A 16,521-nucleotide genomic window follows, 5' to 3' on the forward strand; every position below is an offset into this window, starting at 1 on the left:
GCTGACTACTCCGGTTACACCAACGCTCTCTCCACCCTGGAAATGCCATCCCTCAGTGACCTCCACCACCAAGCACTGGAAAGGTTTGGCAGCCAACTATTGCACCACCCTCGTCATCGCCACCTCCTGCCACCGGCAGCCCCCCACCCACCTCGCGCAGTCCGCCACTACAACAAAATTCAGCCCATAAGAGCCCGCACCGATAGATATAAGAATAGCACGATCCCATCTATTGTTAAAATAATAAACAACTCCTGATTTATGTACTGTACAGCCCTGTAAATGTATTGAACGCATATCATTATGTCTAAATCACATGCAAGTTTGTATATTTTCAGCCACCGGCTGCAACTATATTAATAAACCGTTTATTATTATTATTATTTAGTCAAATCCTCCAGTTTCCGTCTCCACCTCCTCCGCCGACTCAAGTCCCTCGGAGTTCCTGCACCCGAGCTCCTCAGTGTTTACTCAACATTCATACTTCCCAAGCTCACCTATGCCTCCCCTACCTGGTCTTCCTCCCTAAATGCCACACAACGTAAACACCTAGAAAAAGTGCAAAAGAGGGCATGCAAGATTATTCTCTCCCCTTCCTACTCCACATATCAGGAAGCGCTCAACACACTGACCCTCTCGACTCTCACTGACCATCACCACGACCTCATCTGCAAATTTGGTAAGAAGCTTCTGCACCATCCTCGACACCGGCTCCTACTACCACTTGAGATCCCTAGCCCGAGAATTGCTGTTCGACACCACAACCGCATCCAGCCCATACGTGCATGAACTGATCGCTATAAGAACAGCCCAGTCCCAACCATTGTAAAAATTATCAATAACTTGTAATAAACCAGTGTATTCACTCCCAGTAAATCCTACTTCTTACACTGTCACTATGTTGAAATGCCCTGTAGTTTGAGCTTTTCCCCATCTAGTTATTATATATCTTATTTGTGTCACTTATGTTACGTGTATATTATTTGTAAATCGAAACCCATTCCCCAATTATGTAACTGTATATTTTCAGCCTTCTGGCTGCCAAGCTCTTTCAATAAACCGTTAATTGTTATTATTATTAGAGTTTATATTCATCAAGCCAATACAATCGTGGACAATCTTACAACTAGGAGGAATATCTTTGTTTCTGGTGTCTAGTTTGCATTATTCAGCTGCTTCAGAGTTCAGTGTTTATATGGTGAAATGATAACATGGAGACATCAGGATATTGTGGTTGTGTGTCATCATGGTGGGATGGTGCGCTGTCTCTCTCCCGTGTGTATGTGTAAGACGTTTTAAGCAGAACTTAAATAGTTATGACAATTACTGAGGCTAAAATTTAATGTCAGTATAATATGTGATCTCGGCCAGAGGAGGACGGGCAAGTGACATCACAAGAAGTTCCGTTTTCTTTGGCGCGTGACCTTATTATTGTATAGACCTTGCACCAGGTCAAGGCTGACACGCTATAGGTCACAATGCTGTGGTCGAGTTGCCTACCTTGCCTTGCTCTAAATATATAGTACAGTTCCCTACTTCAGTGTATATTACTGTATTCAAGTTACCTTAATGTAACTTAAACATTAACAATTCTTCAGCATATATTAATACATTTCTATTTATATTATCTTAGTTTACACCGACGTGTAATCACAATACATCACTGTCCTTGTCCTGCTCGGGCATTAGGCATCATTGTACATTACTTGTTTATTATTTCACAAATATTTTTTTTCGTCATATTTCAATATTAGTTTGGCGGGAGCAAACACCACCTCGCCCTACTTTATATAACCCGACCTTGGCGGCACTGGCCAACACGTACACTTTACCCTGGATTTTTGTGGGGAGTTTTTGTTGTCCCACACGTGAGGAAATAATGAAAGTGAATGATCCTAAATGAATGTGAATCAGAGAACGACTTGCAGAGTAAGACGTATGACACACCAGATGTGTTAAGTGTGGTTATGATCCAAAATGATAACTGAGCTATTATGGACCAGTGTAGTACGGTATGTCAGGCTACCAAGGACCATCGTAATATTACAATTAAACATACGACCGGAAGTAAACACTGCATTGGAACTGATCCTTGACATGGTTAATATGGAACTAGTGAGGTTGTTCCTGAGTTAATGAAGCTACCGCACTACACACTCGGAAATCCACATTTCATTTAACCCGCCAAGGAACCCTTTCTTTTTTCCTACCATTAAACACACCCTTACCAAGGCAAAATTTGGTCAGCTTTGCGTAACTTGCACCAAAAGTTTATGATGTGGACTGTCACATGTTAATTAAACCTCCCAAGTTTGGTGTAAACCCACAAACCTGTTCTCGAGCTATTTTGAGGACAGACAGAGAGACAGTCAAGGGAATTAGTCAATATATGGCGAAAGTAAAAAGAGTGTAATACAAACTAAGTAAGTTAAACTATTGGGCTTACGAGTCAAAGTACTGTTTAAACTGTAACTAAGAGCCGAACGACTAGCTATTACAACTAAACGACTACAAGATAAATATTAATTAAACTGATCATGACTCAAATTCCAAGTGAATTTCAGCTCAGTTATTGCATGGAATATTTTCTCAAGACAACATTAACTGACCTAACAATACAATATACTTGAAACCTTCTTGACCTCATCTGGTTTTTCTCTAAGAGCAATTTACTTATCAACTTTGACATACGAACACACAGACACCAATCCTACCATAGCATTAACCTGTATAAAAACATGATCAGAACCTAATTTACCCAAAGCCACCACTGGTCGACCTAGCCTGTGTACATGAAGTGACTGATTGACCCCCAAACATGACCATAATGAAGCTAATGATAATCCTGCGTGAATCTAGAGTCCGTGAGTAAGGACTTTTGAAGCGTAGTACTGTAGTAAGTTAAGAACATTAACATCGGTGCGCGCATCCCCAACTGCGCACTCAAAGACGCATTACAAGTTTGCGCAAGTACTTTTTCTTCATATTTCGCAAACTTTGTACGAGACAGGTCAATGGGAGGAGAGGATACGTGTAGATCACTCAAAAATACAGCAGCCTCTTGCTACAACCTCAGCTGACCTAGACACGAAAGGTTGCAATCTGACGCCGATACTGATCAAGTTACCAAACCGGCCCCCAAAAAACAGCAACAGCTCGAAAACATTATTTTAGAATGGAAGACTGTGGCCGCCAACCCTCAGATATAAGGCCGCTACTATGAATGATTGATGAAGTGATGTCTCATGTAATATTGTGTAATATTAAGAGTGTAATATGTTAGGGTATGTAATGTGCTGTTGTGTTTTTTGATAAGGAAGAGAATGTGATGTGGCGCAATATATCGTGATGTTATATGATGGAATGTAAAGTGACGTGATGTAGGATCTATTGTGACGTGATGTAGGATCTATTGTGACGTGACGCATGATCTATTGTGACGTGATGTAGGATCTATTGTGACGTGATGTAGGATCTATTGTGACGTGATGTAGGATCTATTGTGACGTGATGTAGGATCTATTGTGACGTGATGTATGATCTATTGTGACGTGATGTAGGATCTATTGTGACGTGATGTAGGATCTATTGTGACGTGATGCTATTGGACGTGATGTGGATCTGTTGTGACGTGATGTATCTATTGTGACGTGTGTGACGTGATGTGATCTGTTGTGACGTGATGTAGGATCTATTGTGACGTGATGCATGATCTATTGTGACGTGATGGGGATCTATTGTGACGTGATGCATGATCTATTGTGACGTGATGTAGGATCTATTGTGACGTGATGCATGATCTATTGTGACGTGATGTAGGATCTATTGTGACGTGATGCATGATCTATTGTGACGTGACGCAGGATCTATTGTGACGTGATGTATGATCTATTGTGGCGTGATGTAGGATCTATTGTGACGTCAGGCAGGATCTATTGTGACGTGATGCAGGATCTATTGTGACGTGATGCAGGATCTATTGTGACGTGAGGCAGGATCTATTGTGACGTGATGCAGGATCAATCGTGACGTGATGAAATGTAACACAATAAAGTCCAATGTGACGTGACGTGTTGCCATGTCAAGAAACGCGATCAATACGAAGGGAATCAGTGTGAAGGGTAATTGTGATGTTGAACGCCAATCCACGCAAATGGGGGAGGGGGGCGAGGGTAATATGGGGGGGGAGGGGTATTATGTGACGCCAGGAAGTGCAAGTTGTTCAGGGTAACACGTAAGCATAACAGGTTAGGACCTAACCTGTTATGGGTGGGCAATTATTTTTGATGGAGGGCCACTTCATGAATGGTGGCACACTTCGCGGGCCACAGGTTAACAGCGACGAGCCAGTATTGCTGCTATGTCCACCCAACTTCCAAAATTGTCATTTCTGTAATTAATAAGAATTTTTTTTCTGATTGCCAAATGCAGTGGCGGGCCACAGAAATAATTTGGCGGGCCAAATGTGGCCCGCGGGCCGCACTTTGCCCACCCCTGGGTTAGGTGACTGACTGTTCAAAATTCACAAGACAAAACCACAACAAATCCCCGAAACATTTCCGTTGTCGTGCTAACTCAGGTCTTGTTACCTGGCAGATATAAGCGCAAACCTCAGCATCATCACGCTGACACCAGAGGTTTAAAAATAACTTAAAATAATGAAACAAAACACGGAGAAGAGTCAACAATAGACGCAGGTTAGGGAACAAAGCTGCTCTCCACACAACAATGGCTGGCCAGCGTTTTAACTGTTGCATTTTTAATGGTCAACACAAAACGCGTTTCACTGCTGGTCAACACAGCCTGACACCCTGCGAATTTTATTCTAAAGGGGGAAAATATTCTCTCATGTGTAGGACATGAACGCCAGACATCCTCTACTAGATGGTAAGAGGACAACCAACAATATTGAAGAGGCCTCGCTGGCCTCATAACAGACAAACACACTCAGAAAGCGTCCTCAGGTACTACCAATCCTCCCCTCCGCCCACTGACATGGCTTAGTGTTATGCTGTAAGGAGAACTTATAAAATTGTATTATTTTCTACACAGTAGGGTCGGCGGAATATGAAATAAGGCCCTCAAAACACCAATATGGCATAGGGTAGGCTGTCTAGTGCCTGTACCGACAGACAATAACTTACCCATGACACAACCTTTACACACCATTAGCTTAGCTAGGCGGTCAGCCCGCCCTCTCTTACCTCCTCCGAAATTTCTTCAATTTCCGAACTTTAACTTTCTTCCCCCACCTCTAATCTTCTTTCACTCTTTCTTTCTCTACACACACGGGGCGGTGCTCCTCCCTGGTAGTGACCGTTGTTGGGACTGGGGTTGTGATGCTGACACAGAAGGTTGTGATGGTGACACTGGTAGTGGTTGTGATGACTGACACACACGATACAGTGGGGAAGGTTGTGATAGTGACACACAGTAAGGAGGTTGTGATGGTGACACAGGGAGGATGGTGACACAGTAAGAAGGTTGTGATGGTGACACAGCAAGGGGGGTTGTGATGGTGACACACAGTAAGGGAGGTTGTGATGGTGACACAGTAAGGGAGGTTGTATGGTGACACACAGGGGGGTGATGGTGACACAGGGGGAAGGTTGTGATGGTGACACAGTAAGGGAGGTTGTGATGGTGACACAGTAAGGGAGGTTGTAATGGTGACACACAGTAAGGGGAGGTTGTGATGGTGACACAGTAAGGGGAGGTTGTGATGGTGACACAGTAAAGGTTGTGATGGTGACACAGTAAGGGGAAGGTTGTGATGGTGATACACAGTAAGGGAGGTTGTGATGGTGACACAGTGGGGGATTGTGATGGTGACACAGTAAGGGAAGGTTGTGATGGTGACACAGTAAAGGGGAGGTTGGATGATGACACACAGTAAGGAGGTTGTGATGGTGACACAACACAGGGGAAGGTTGTGATGGTGACACAGTAGGGGGGAGGTTGTGATGGTGACACAGTAAGGGGGGAGGTTGTGATGGTGACACAGTAAGGGAAGGTTGTGATGGTGACACAGTAGGGAGGTTGTGATGAGCACAGTAAGGTGATGGTGACACAGTAAGGGAGGTTGTGATGGTGACACAGAGGAGGTTGTGAGGTTGATGGTGACACAGTAAGGGGGAAGGTTGTGATGGTGACACAGTAAGGGGGGAGGTTGTGATGGTGACACAGTAAGGGGGGAGGTTGTGATGGTGACACACAGTAAGGGGGGCGGTAAGAATGTGAGAGATTTCTATAAGTACTTAAGCCTTAACAATGAGTCACCATTAATGTGCTCATGAATTGACATCCAGAATGTCTCTAGCTGTGATGTAGCGACACACACTGACAGTCTGGTGTGGACTCACTGTACAAATAACCTACAGGTAACACATCTTCGACAACCCAGAAAATGTGGATGTAATAGCAGTAGCCTACATAGTAAATGATTTGACAAACAGCTTGGATGATTATTTTTGGAGGCGCGAGGGCCCGGCGAGACACGTGGACACAACAATACATCTGGCACAGTAACGGTTTAATGCGGGACTCGGGAAACTTAACCCGCCTACACGTCTCCTTCTCTTTGATCTCCTTTATCAACATATCTGTCTCCTTAATCTCTGGAAGAAAATTGACTGATCTGGAGGATTTGGGGACCAGAGCCATCAAAAACTGTGCTCTGAGTACTGTCGTGTGTGTTGTGTTAAGAGTGATGCCAAGAATTTTGAAGACCTGGATTAATGCCACAATTGCTTTTGAGATCTCACTATTTTATTTTTTGCAATAATATCACATTCCATTAAATTTATATTTGATTAGGAAATAGGGTACCTTTTTAGTGTGTGTGTGTTATAAAATATAAACTTTACCCAAAGGACATTACAGCTGTTAGTGTTGACTGTTAAGACAACACCATATGCAGATGTTTGTCAAGGCATGTGGTAAAGTTCTCAAATCATCTGAACACTTATACCGTTAGTCTCGTCTTTCACCACAAACACTCCTCTGGTAACCCATAGCCGCAAAAAAAGGCGTCAAGGACACATCGTCATTGGGTCAAACTACCACACGATTGCCTGAGAAATCACATACCCACAGTATCCTATTACATGTACCGGAAAAAAAGGTCCGAGATTAAATAACATAATAGCAAAAATAAAAAATGGCAAGAGTACCAGGGAGCAAGAACAGTAAGGACCAGGTACTTACCCCGTCTTCCGTCAAGTCGAATCCTTGAGTCTTCCGCCACCGCATCCTGGTACATGGCAAGTCCTCTTCTGTTGACAGGAGCCTAATGCTCTAATGAAGGTAGTCTGGTGCTCTAGTGACGGTAGGCTAGATACCTCAGGGTACGGTACCTTAATGAACACAGTAGCCTTCCTCACTAACAATAACTTTTCGTTAGCTGCATTCAGGATAGTCTCGCCCAAGTCGCTACCGGTCGTCTGGCTCACTAACCAGCTGACTTTGAGTAGCCTCGGGTACTTCCGGTAGTTTAACTCACTGAACCACACTCATAGTTCAGCTCCACTAGTCGCTCACACTACTTCAACCTCGTTTTCAAGTGGCGGTATAATGGTTGCACTTGGTGGTCAAAGTGCGTCATTTTTTCTGAAATTTTATATCACGTTCGTTCACTTTCACACCTGGAATGAAACTCCATTTATGATAATTCTACAAATACACACACTAGGCCCATACGCGTGTAACCAAGCTCCACATCCACTGTTTATAGTAAGAATGTCACCCTTAAATAGCACATAATATGTTGGATACGCTGTAAATCACTAAAACACTTGGGACACACACACACACAATGTCAGTCATAAGGAAATCAAGTGAAGTCAAGGAAAACACAATGAACGTGTACACTGCACTACACCGGTTAAGTTACTAAATAAACAGTGTATAGAAAAATGAATCTTTACTCTCATATAGCGTTTCACAGGGACAAGAGGAAGCTCAGCCCTCACGTACACACCCATCACTGGTCTAACATGAAGGCTTGTTTGTTGGTGCAGCTGAAGATGCCACGCTACTATCACCCTAGCAACCACACACCCTCATAATATTTCTATTAAACGAGAATTCTTGCACTGAAATAAACTGAATGATAAATGATGTAGTTATTCGAGGTAAAATTGTCTTGCTTCTTTGGCCATGAATTATCTTATAATATTTTCCCACAATTCAGAGAGATTAAGGTAATGTACAAGAAATACACAATGGGTATAAAACAAACCTTACGACCTCATATTTTTTTATACTTATCCGCCTCGAAATATATTTTTAACGAATGAAAACTAAACCTAACAAATAACCCAATTTAAAAAAAGTAATAACCATGTACATAAATTAAACCACTACATAAGTAAATACATAAAAATAATAATAATACTCACAGATGTCTATAAAGAAACAGACCAATTCAACAATATTTAGACGTAGAATATAAAAAAAAAATCAATACAGATAAACAAATAATAATGCATAAATACAATGTTGATATTAGTTTAAAAATACCTCAACTTGATAGCAGTACTTTGTGACTAATCTAAGATAAACTTGGACTCACACGTTCGACGAAGCAACAAAGATACAGTTAATCCTCTCAAGTGGACAGCTGGGTATATTACATGAGGGAGTGTGACTGTATTATGGAAGATAAGACAGGCGTCTCTCTTGTGCGTAGACTGACTGACACACAGCACCAACTCCCGACTAACTAACAACATCTGCTGATAGCGAGTGTGTGTACTAGGATGTGCGTAGTTCACTAATTGAACGCCGAGATCTTCCCCTCACTAGTGGCTTGTTCCCCTCACTACTGTCTTGTTCCCCTCACTACTGTCTTGTCCCACTCACTACTGTCTTGTTTCTCTCACTACTATCTTGTTCCCCTCACTACTGTCTTGTCCCACTCACTACTGTCTTGTCCCACTCACTACTGTCTTGTCCCACTCACTAGTGTCTTGTTCCCCTCACTACTGTCTTGTCCCACTCACTACTGTCTTGTCCCACTCACTAGTGTCTTGTTCCCCTCACTACTGTCTTGTCCCACTCACTAGTGTCTTGTTCCCCTCACTACTGTCTTGTCCCACTCACTACTGTCTTGTTTCTCTCACTAGTGTCTTGTCCCACTCACTACTGTCTTGTTTCTCTCACTAGTGTCTTGTCCCACTCACTACTGTCTTGTTCCCCTCACTGCTGTCTTGTTCCCCTCACTGCTGTCTTGTTCCTCTCACTAGTGTCTTGCCTACGACCTCGTCCCAACCTCCCCTCGCTCCTCAAGCATTCCCCCTTCGCTACATAGCTCTCTCACTTCTCCATCATCACATTCTTCTCCGTGCGTATGTGTGAAGAGCATGCGGGTTTATCCGTGTACATCTATAAATGTGCTTTTGGGATGGATATACACACACAGTATATGCTTTTTTTGTTAAGTGGGTGTACGAGTTTAAGTTGTGATGTAGCTATGCTTGCAGCCATACTCTCATGTGTTCAATTAATACGTTTCTACGATGATCAACCTGTACGGATGAGCGGTGTGTTTGGGTATACCTGCATGTATGTGAAGGTGGGTAAAAGGTGCCACTCAACAGTCAGTGTAGGTGGGTAAGAGGAGTCACTCAACAGTCAGTGTAGGTGGGTAAGAGGTGCCACTCAACAGTCAGTGTAGGTGGGTAAGATGAGCCACTCAGCAGTCAGTGTAGGTGGGTAAGAGGTGCCACTCAACAGTCAGTGTAGGTGGGTAGATGACCCAGCAGTCCTTGGTGGGTAGAGGTGCTCAACAGTCAGTGTAGGTGGGTAGATGAGCCACCCAGCAGTCAGTGTAGGTGGGTAAGATGAGCCACCCAGCAGTCAGTGTGGTGGGTAAGATGAGCACTCAACAGTCAGTGTGGGTGGGTAAGATGAGCCACTCAGCAGTCAGTGTGGGTGGGTAGATGAGCCACTCAGCAGTCAGTGGAGTGGGTGGATGAGCCACTCAGCAGTCAGTGTGGTGGGTAGATGAGCCGCAGCAGTCAGTGTGGGTGGGTAGATGAGCCACCCAGCGTCAACCAGTCAGTATGATTCAGTGTAGGTGGGTAAGATGAGCCACTCAGCAGTCAGTGTGGGTAAGATGAGCCTCGCAGTCAGTGTAAGATGCCACTCAACAGTCAGTGTGGAGTGGTGGGGCCACTCAGAGTGTAGCCACTCAACAGTCAGTGTGGAGTGGTAAGATGAGCCACTCAACAGTCAGTGTGGGTGGTAAGATGAGCCACTCAACAGTCCACTCAGTCAGTGTGAGGGTGGGTAAGATGAGCCGCAGCAGTCAGTGTGGGTGGAGTAAGATGAGCCACTCAACAGTCAGTCAGTGTGGGTGGGTAGATGAGCCACCCAGCAGTCAGTGTAGGTGGGTAAGATGAGCCACTCAACAGTCAAGCAGTCCAGCAGTGTAGTGTGGGTGATGGCCAGATCAGAAGATGAGCCACTCAGCAGTCAGTGTGGGTGGGTAGATGAGCCACTCAGCCAGTCAGTGTAGGTGGGTAAGATGAGCCACTCAGCAGTCAGTGTAGGTGGGTAAGATGAGCCACTCAACAGTCAGTGTAGGTGGGTAAGATGAGCCACTCAGCAGTCAGTGTAGGTGGGTAAGAGGTGCCACTCAGCAGTCAGTGTAGGTGGGTAAGATGAGCCACTCAGCAGTCAGTGTAGGTGTGCGGACAGGGACAACAGTTGCCGAGTATTGATTTTATCCTGGCAGAGCCGCGGGACTAAGACTCACCCTCCCACGGCGTCCTTGGAGGAAAAACCCTACGAAAATTACACTTTACTCTTCCACCCCAAGTGACTCCTCAACATGGTCCATAAATAATTATTATTTTTAATTCATTCATCAACAGTTTCCAAATATTTGCGCCAATTTGTAGTATACTCGCTAAACTTACAGGTATTTGTCAACATTAGTTTCTGTGTGATTAGTGTTTATCAAGAAAAGCAGATTGAATAATTATCCCTTTAAGCATAAATCACGTAATCAATACAATCTCCTAATTCCATCTTCACAGGAGTTCAGAGTTCAAGAGGATACGTATAAACATTTCTTCAACACCACCTACTACACCTAGCCCGGTATTGAAAATTTTTACACCGACACTTTTCAGTTGTTGGACTCGGACACTTCCGCCACCCGTCCCACACACACACACACACTACGGGCGGGTGAACTATGACAGAGGTAACGAGAGACGGAGACAACCACACTCAAACACCCATCATGGAATTTGTCACCATATCGGAAATTTTCATCAATAACTGGTAAAAGGTTATGTACGGCGCTGAAGATTAATATTCCATTCTATCGACACAGCTACCAGGACTTAACCAGTAGATGCTAAGCCCTATACAAAGACTCATAATGGACCCGCTAACTATTGTGTTACTAATACTCTCTGAGTGTCAATAAGGAGAACACATAATCCATTTACGATCTATGTTACAGTTACTATGATAATGTGGGGAAGTACTGAGCTAACCATAGCCTAGGAGGGAGGTGGAACAATAATAGGGTACTAAGCTGGGTGGTACAACACAAGGGTAAGGCAATGGTATGTACTAGGTAGAGATCGGCATATGTCTGGTAACTATATACACAACTGACTCGCCTAGATATTACCTACTGTAAAACTTAGTGTTTATGTCTTCATTATCACCTAAAATACTAGCAATATTAAGAGGAAATTATTTAAAATGCACAGTGATTCAATATTTTCTTTACTATTTGCTACTCTTAAATGTGTAGTGTAGATTTTACTTCAGACTTTAATTAAGACCATTTCATTTGCAATGCTTTTACGTGTTTAATTCTTTTTCGAATATTTGTTTTGTACTTTCTTCTAGCACTAAGTTTGTTGTGAGGTAAGGAGTGTAGGGTAGGAAATGTGCGGCAAAGTTAAAATAAGGACACGTATCTATGTCCCTGTGGGGTGGGATGGGGCTGTTGCAAAACAGCAACCACACGACCCTTCAGTTCCCAGGGACACCAAGAGTAGCATTAAGCCAGGCTGTGTCCTTGCACTAACACTTTTGGGGATCTTTCTTGCCATCCTCCTCGAGTATGTGTTCCAAAACAACGAAGGTAGAATCTAGCTTTAAATGCTACACCCGAGGGTAATCTTTACAATCCTGCTCGTCTCAGCACACTAGACGGAGGAAAACTTCCATTAGAAAATATATATAATCACCGAGGATGTTGCACTCGTCGCCCACGAGGAATATTAACTCCATAGCACTATGTTCCATGAATGTTAATTACCCTAACTGGACATCGGGGTGACGAAAATAATGGTATTGAGACAAGGAGTGCTTTCTTGATCATGGTTCCCATAAGAAATATCCCCCCTCGAAGAAGACCTCCCTGGGTTTAACCATAATTAGAACCTCCTCACTCCAAGAGGTACTCAAATCTGTGCCTGAGAAAAAAAGTCCCTACCTCTGGCAGTTTCAGCAAGTGGACCTGAACTACCGACAAACTACTGTATCAACATCTATGACTGAAAAGTGAACAACATATAACCACAAAGAGAACAATTTGAACTTCTTTCACTTACTGTCTTCAACGCATCTGAGGATGACAGGACAGAACCACCAATGCAAACAACCTTCCCCAAGCCAACATACTCACAACAAACTTATTTGCTTAGTTGAAACAAAATCGCTTGCGCTGGACTGGTCATGTGCACAAATTGTAGGGTGGCCAACTACCCACAGGAAGTACCTTGTGTGACGATGTAGCAAAAGAAGAGAGACCCATAAGTTGTCCCAAACTTTGCTTTATAGATGAATCCGAAACAAGACAAGAAGGCCCGCAGCATCAACAGTCGAAGTCTAAGAGCGCCTCTTGGTGAGATGGGGGAGTGGCTTCGACAACTGCGGTAAGGAATCAAAATTCACGACAGGGACTTGCGCAGAACTGGTCTACCAAGGCACTTCATCAGTAATTAGGCTACTGTAAGACTATCATCTCTCACTAACGACCGGAGGCCACATACACATGAACTGATGAACCAAACTCTTAAGTTATCTAAATTATCTATATTATTATCATTATAGTAACTTAACTACATTCTCAAACATTCCTAAGTTGTTATAAACAAACACTGGAACAACACACACCCTAGGCCATTTAGAACCATCACACAATTTCTTGTAAGTCCAGTCAAATTTATCACGCAATCCCCCCCCCCCCCAATATATATAATTATAAATGGAATTACCGTTAATCTGAACAGTGTAGGCTGAAACACGTACCGATTACACACCATTCATAATCAAACAAGTTAAATATATGAGTGCGTCGAAAGTGAAAAATAATCTGACCACGGACTACTTCCCAAAACTAACAAGAATATATTGGACGTTATCGTGTTTCTCAGCGTTATTAATAGGTGTTGTCTTCCCGTTATGTTAGGCCTTTAAGGTAATTATTGTGTTCAACTACGTTATAACTGTCTTGTGTCCTCAAAGCTGTGTGGTCATGTTGGCAGAGGCGAGAGAGACTCCACCAGTCTTAGTCTCCCAGGACAGGTGACCTCCAAGACTGAGCCAACATCTGGTAAGAAAAAAAACCTATCAATTTTCTTTCCGAGACTTTACTGTTACCTGCATTATTAATATTATAATTATTCACGTCTACGTCACAGCACTTTTTCGATGGTGTTACAAGGAACTGGAATCAGATTGTGAATGTTCGCCCACGTAATTCAGTTGTCTCTAGAGATTGTTTCCTTTTCCCCTGTGCATATCGTCAAGGTCACCCACGCTCTCATGGAGTGTGGGGACCAATGTCCCCGCCAAGTTATGGAAAATATATTCTTCAAGAGTCCCACAGAACTATCCTTGGCGAGGGCGTACACGAAATTCCTAAGTATCCTTAAAACTCGCTAAATGGCAATTACCCTCCTAATATTGTATACGTTATTCTGAACACTGTCAATAACAGTACCGCATTAATAATGTTGTACTTTGATTTATATGAGAAAAATGTCTTAATCTATTAAAGAAGTGTATTGAGGTCGATTGTGACACGAAATGACGTTCGAAACCGAGTTAGCTTCTTATTATCACTCAGATATCAGGTTACTTTATACTGAGGTCCAGCCGCTCATCACTGCAGGATCTTGTAGCCAGCATTTTTGACTGCTGGCTCACTGTAACGGTCTCCTCACTACTATGTGGTCTTAAACCCTGATAAGTTTCACAAGGCGTGCGTTAGGAGAGAAGTATATTAATGTAAATGTACGTTCACTTGTGCGTATGTGTCCAGGAGTCACAGGCCACCACAAGGACAAAATGGTTTGTCGATACATACTGTCAAACTGGCATTTTGTGGTGTGGCTTACTTCAGGTCTCGTTCGGTAACATTAAACCTACACTGGCGTATTCTTTCGCTCCTGTGATTCCATACATAGGTACGTTCGCACTTATTTCACCCAGGTTAGTACAACACTGTCTCTAGTGCAGTAGTAATACCCTGTAGGCTCTCTCGGTTTATTGTGCACGTTGATTATTTCTTCAAGCTGTTTGATTGTTTTGTTTTTTTCATTGACCTTATCAATATAATCGTTCGTCGGTTTTTGGTCTTTGACATTTGACTAACAATGAAGGAACACAAGATTTACAACCACAAGTTAATGTTTTTACCGTAAGAGGGGGGGGGGGGTAAAAGGTAGACTACATAGCTGAGCGTCGTGGCCGAAGTGACCTTGGCAACACTACTCCAGTATGCCACTCACTACTTTACCTACAAGTCGAACCTTTTACCATTGATGATGATAAAATATTAATAATAATTACGTTATAACATAAAACATACTATCGATACATACTACCACATTCACACACAAAAAAATCATAAATCTGATAACGACAAACCCAAATATTAATGAAAATTAAGATATTAAAAAAAATAATATAAGAAAATTGTAACAAAAAGTGAGAACACCTTTACGACGCTCGCTGTCTGATAGAACGGTGCACATAACCCTGGCTGGCAGTTGAGGAACCTTACACAAAAAACTGACGACAGCAACGGTAATGAGAGTTCGAGAATGAAGTTCAATCTGCCATCCATCAACACTGGTTCTTGTTGAGCATATCTTGTCTAAATGCCACCAGTACTGTTCTCACAAGTTTTTACAAAGATTGTTCGTAAGTGACCCCCTATAATGTTTTGTTAGATTTGAAGATATACAAACTTGGGTAAGAATTTAGTATGTGACTGAACCACAAATGATGAATTAATAAAAGAACCAAAATTAACCTTATGATTTTAACAATGTTTTTAGTTAGATTTGATTTAATTAACTCCTTCAAAAATATTTCAGCTAACTTAACAGAAATATTTTTAGTTTTTTATTGTTAATTTATGCATTTAAACAACTTAAGTCCACAAGTATTTAGGTAAAGTCAGTTCACTCTGGGATACAACTGTTAACACTGAAGGGCAATACTGGAGAAATTAAAGTGATTCATTCATCACTCTTGTGAGTCTCACTATCATTATGTGATCAAATAGAACAAAATGCAAAAAACAGGACATATACATACAATACAATATTTACAGTGCAATGGGCCTATGGATCCCCTTATCGACCCCATTAAACCTACTCACCGTTTCTATTATAAATTATTGACAAGACGCAATGTTATGATACGACAAACACCATTGACAATGTTTATATAAAGTAAAGCAATGCAAGCACAGGAAGGGGACTTCTCGTGGGCATCGATCATTGCACAGTGTTCCCTGCCTGGCCTACACCAACTGCCAAGCACGAAACTATTTCCATTTTTAACGTAATTATCACAAGCACAGCAGAGTAAGCCATCATCGTAAATATGGCTATGAAAAAGTAAATAAGTGTAATATAAAATATATGGTAATTTCTGAAATATTTCAATCATTAAGGAGGTACAGACTATCACTGGTTGTATATATCCAGGTGGCCAGATGACAAATCGATTACCTACACCACTTGCGAGGGCTGAGCCAAGACTGTACCGGCGCCACCCAGCTAACCTGTCTACGCGCTGCCACCTGATGGGAAAAATGACGTACCGGACAGAGAAACCACCTTGCCCGTCAAACGTCTCTCACGGGTCTTTACGGGTCCCTTAGGTGGTGGCTCCTGAGAAGAGTGTCCTGGTGAGGGCTGACAGATTGTACCATCAGGCTCTGCCAGTAGAAAGGGTGACTGACTGGGAGGTATGGGGGTGACTTTCTTCCGACAGACACTGACGCGGACACACGTGAGAAGGGTGTGTTATCCAGTGTGACCTTATCAAACGCAGTTTTCCAGACTCCGGTTGCCTCCTGTACTAACACTGTGTGGGTCAACCGCCCAAACGGCTGGTAAGCTGATAAGTGGTTAAATGATGGAAAAGAACAAATCTTGACAGCAGAGATGAGTTGTCTCTTTTGTACGAGATCGAGAAAGTCGTTTGGGGGGAATACCTGTATGGTTAGTTCTTGATGTCACTGTGTAA

At 42.7% G+C, this 16,521-nt stretch overlaps 1 protein-coding gene across 2 annotated transcripts in view; it reads right to left on the bottom strand.

Moving 5' to 3' along the window:
• LOC121861306 overlaps positions 1-16,065 on the bottom strand; it is a 115,769-nt gene extending 99,704 nt beyond the window's left edge. Inside the window, exons 1-2 of one of the 2 annotated variants that reach the window (XM_042358953.1) lie at positions 16,002-16,065; positions 7,207-7,643 (exon numbers count right to left, since the gene is read on the bottom strand). In XM_042358953.1, coding sequence (XP_042214887.1) covers positions 7,207-7,251 — 45 coding nt within the window. In that variant the 5' untranslated portion in view covers positions 7,252-7,643; positions 16,002-16,065. Of the gene's footprint in view, positions 1-7,206; positions 7,644-15,954 lie in introns of both variants that reach the window. The other variant, XM_042358952.1, reaches the window with a different exon arrangement.
• Between the last annotated feature and the right edge of the window lie 456 nt (positions 16,066-16,521).

Source organism: Homarus americanus, unplaced genomic scaffold (assembly GCF_018991925.1).
Source record: "Homarus americanus isolate GMGI-L3 unplaced genomic scaffold, GMGI_Hamer_2.0 scaffold44003, whole genome shotgun sequence".
NCBI lineage: Eukaryota > Metazoa > Arthropoda > Malacostraca > Decapoda > Nephropidae > Homarus > Homarus americanus.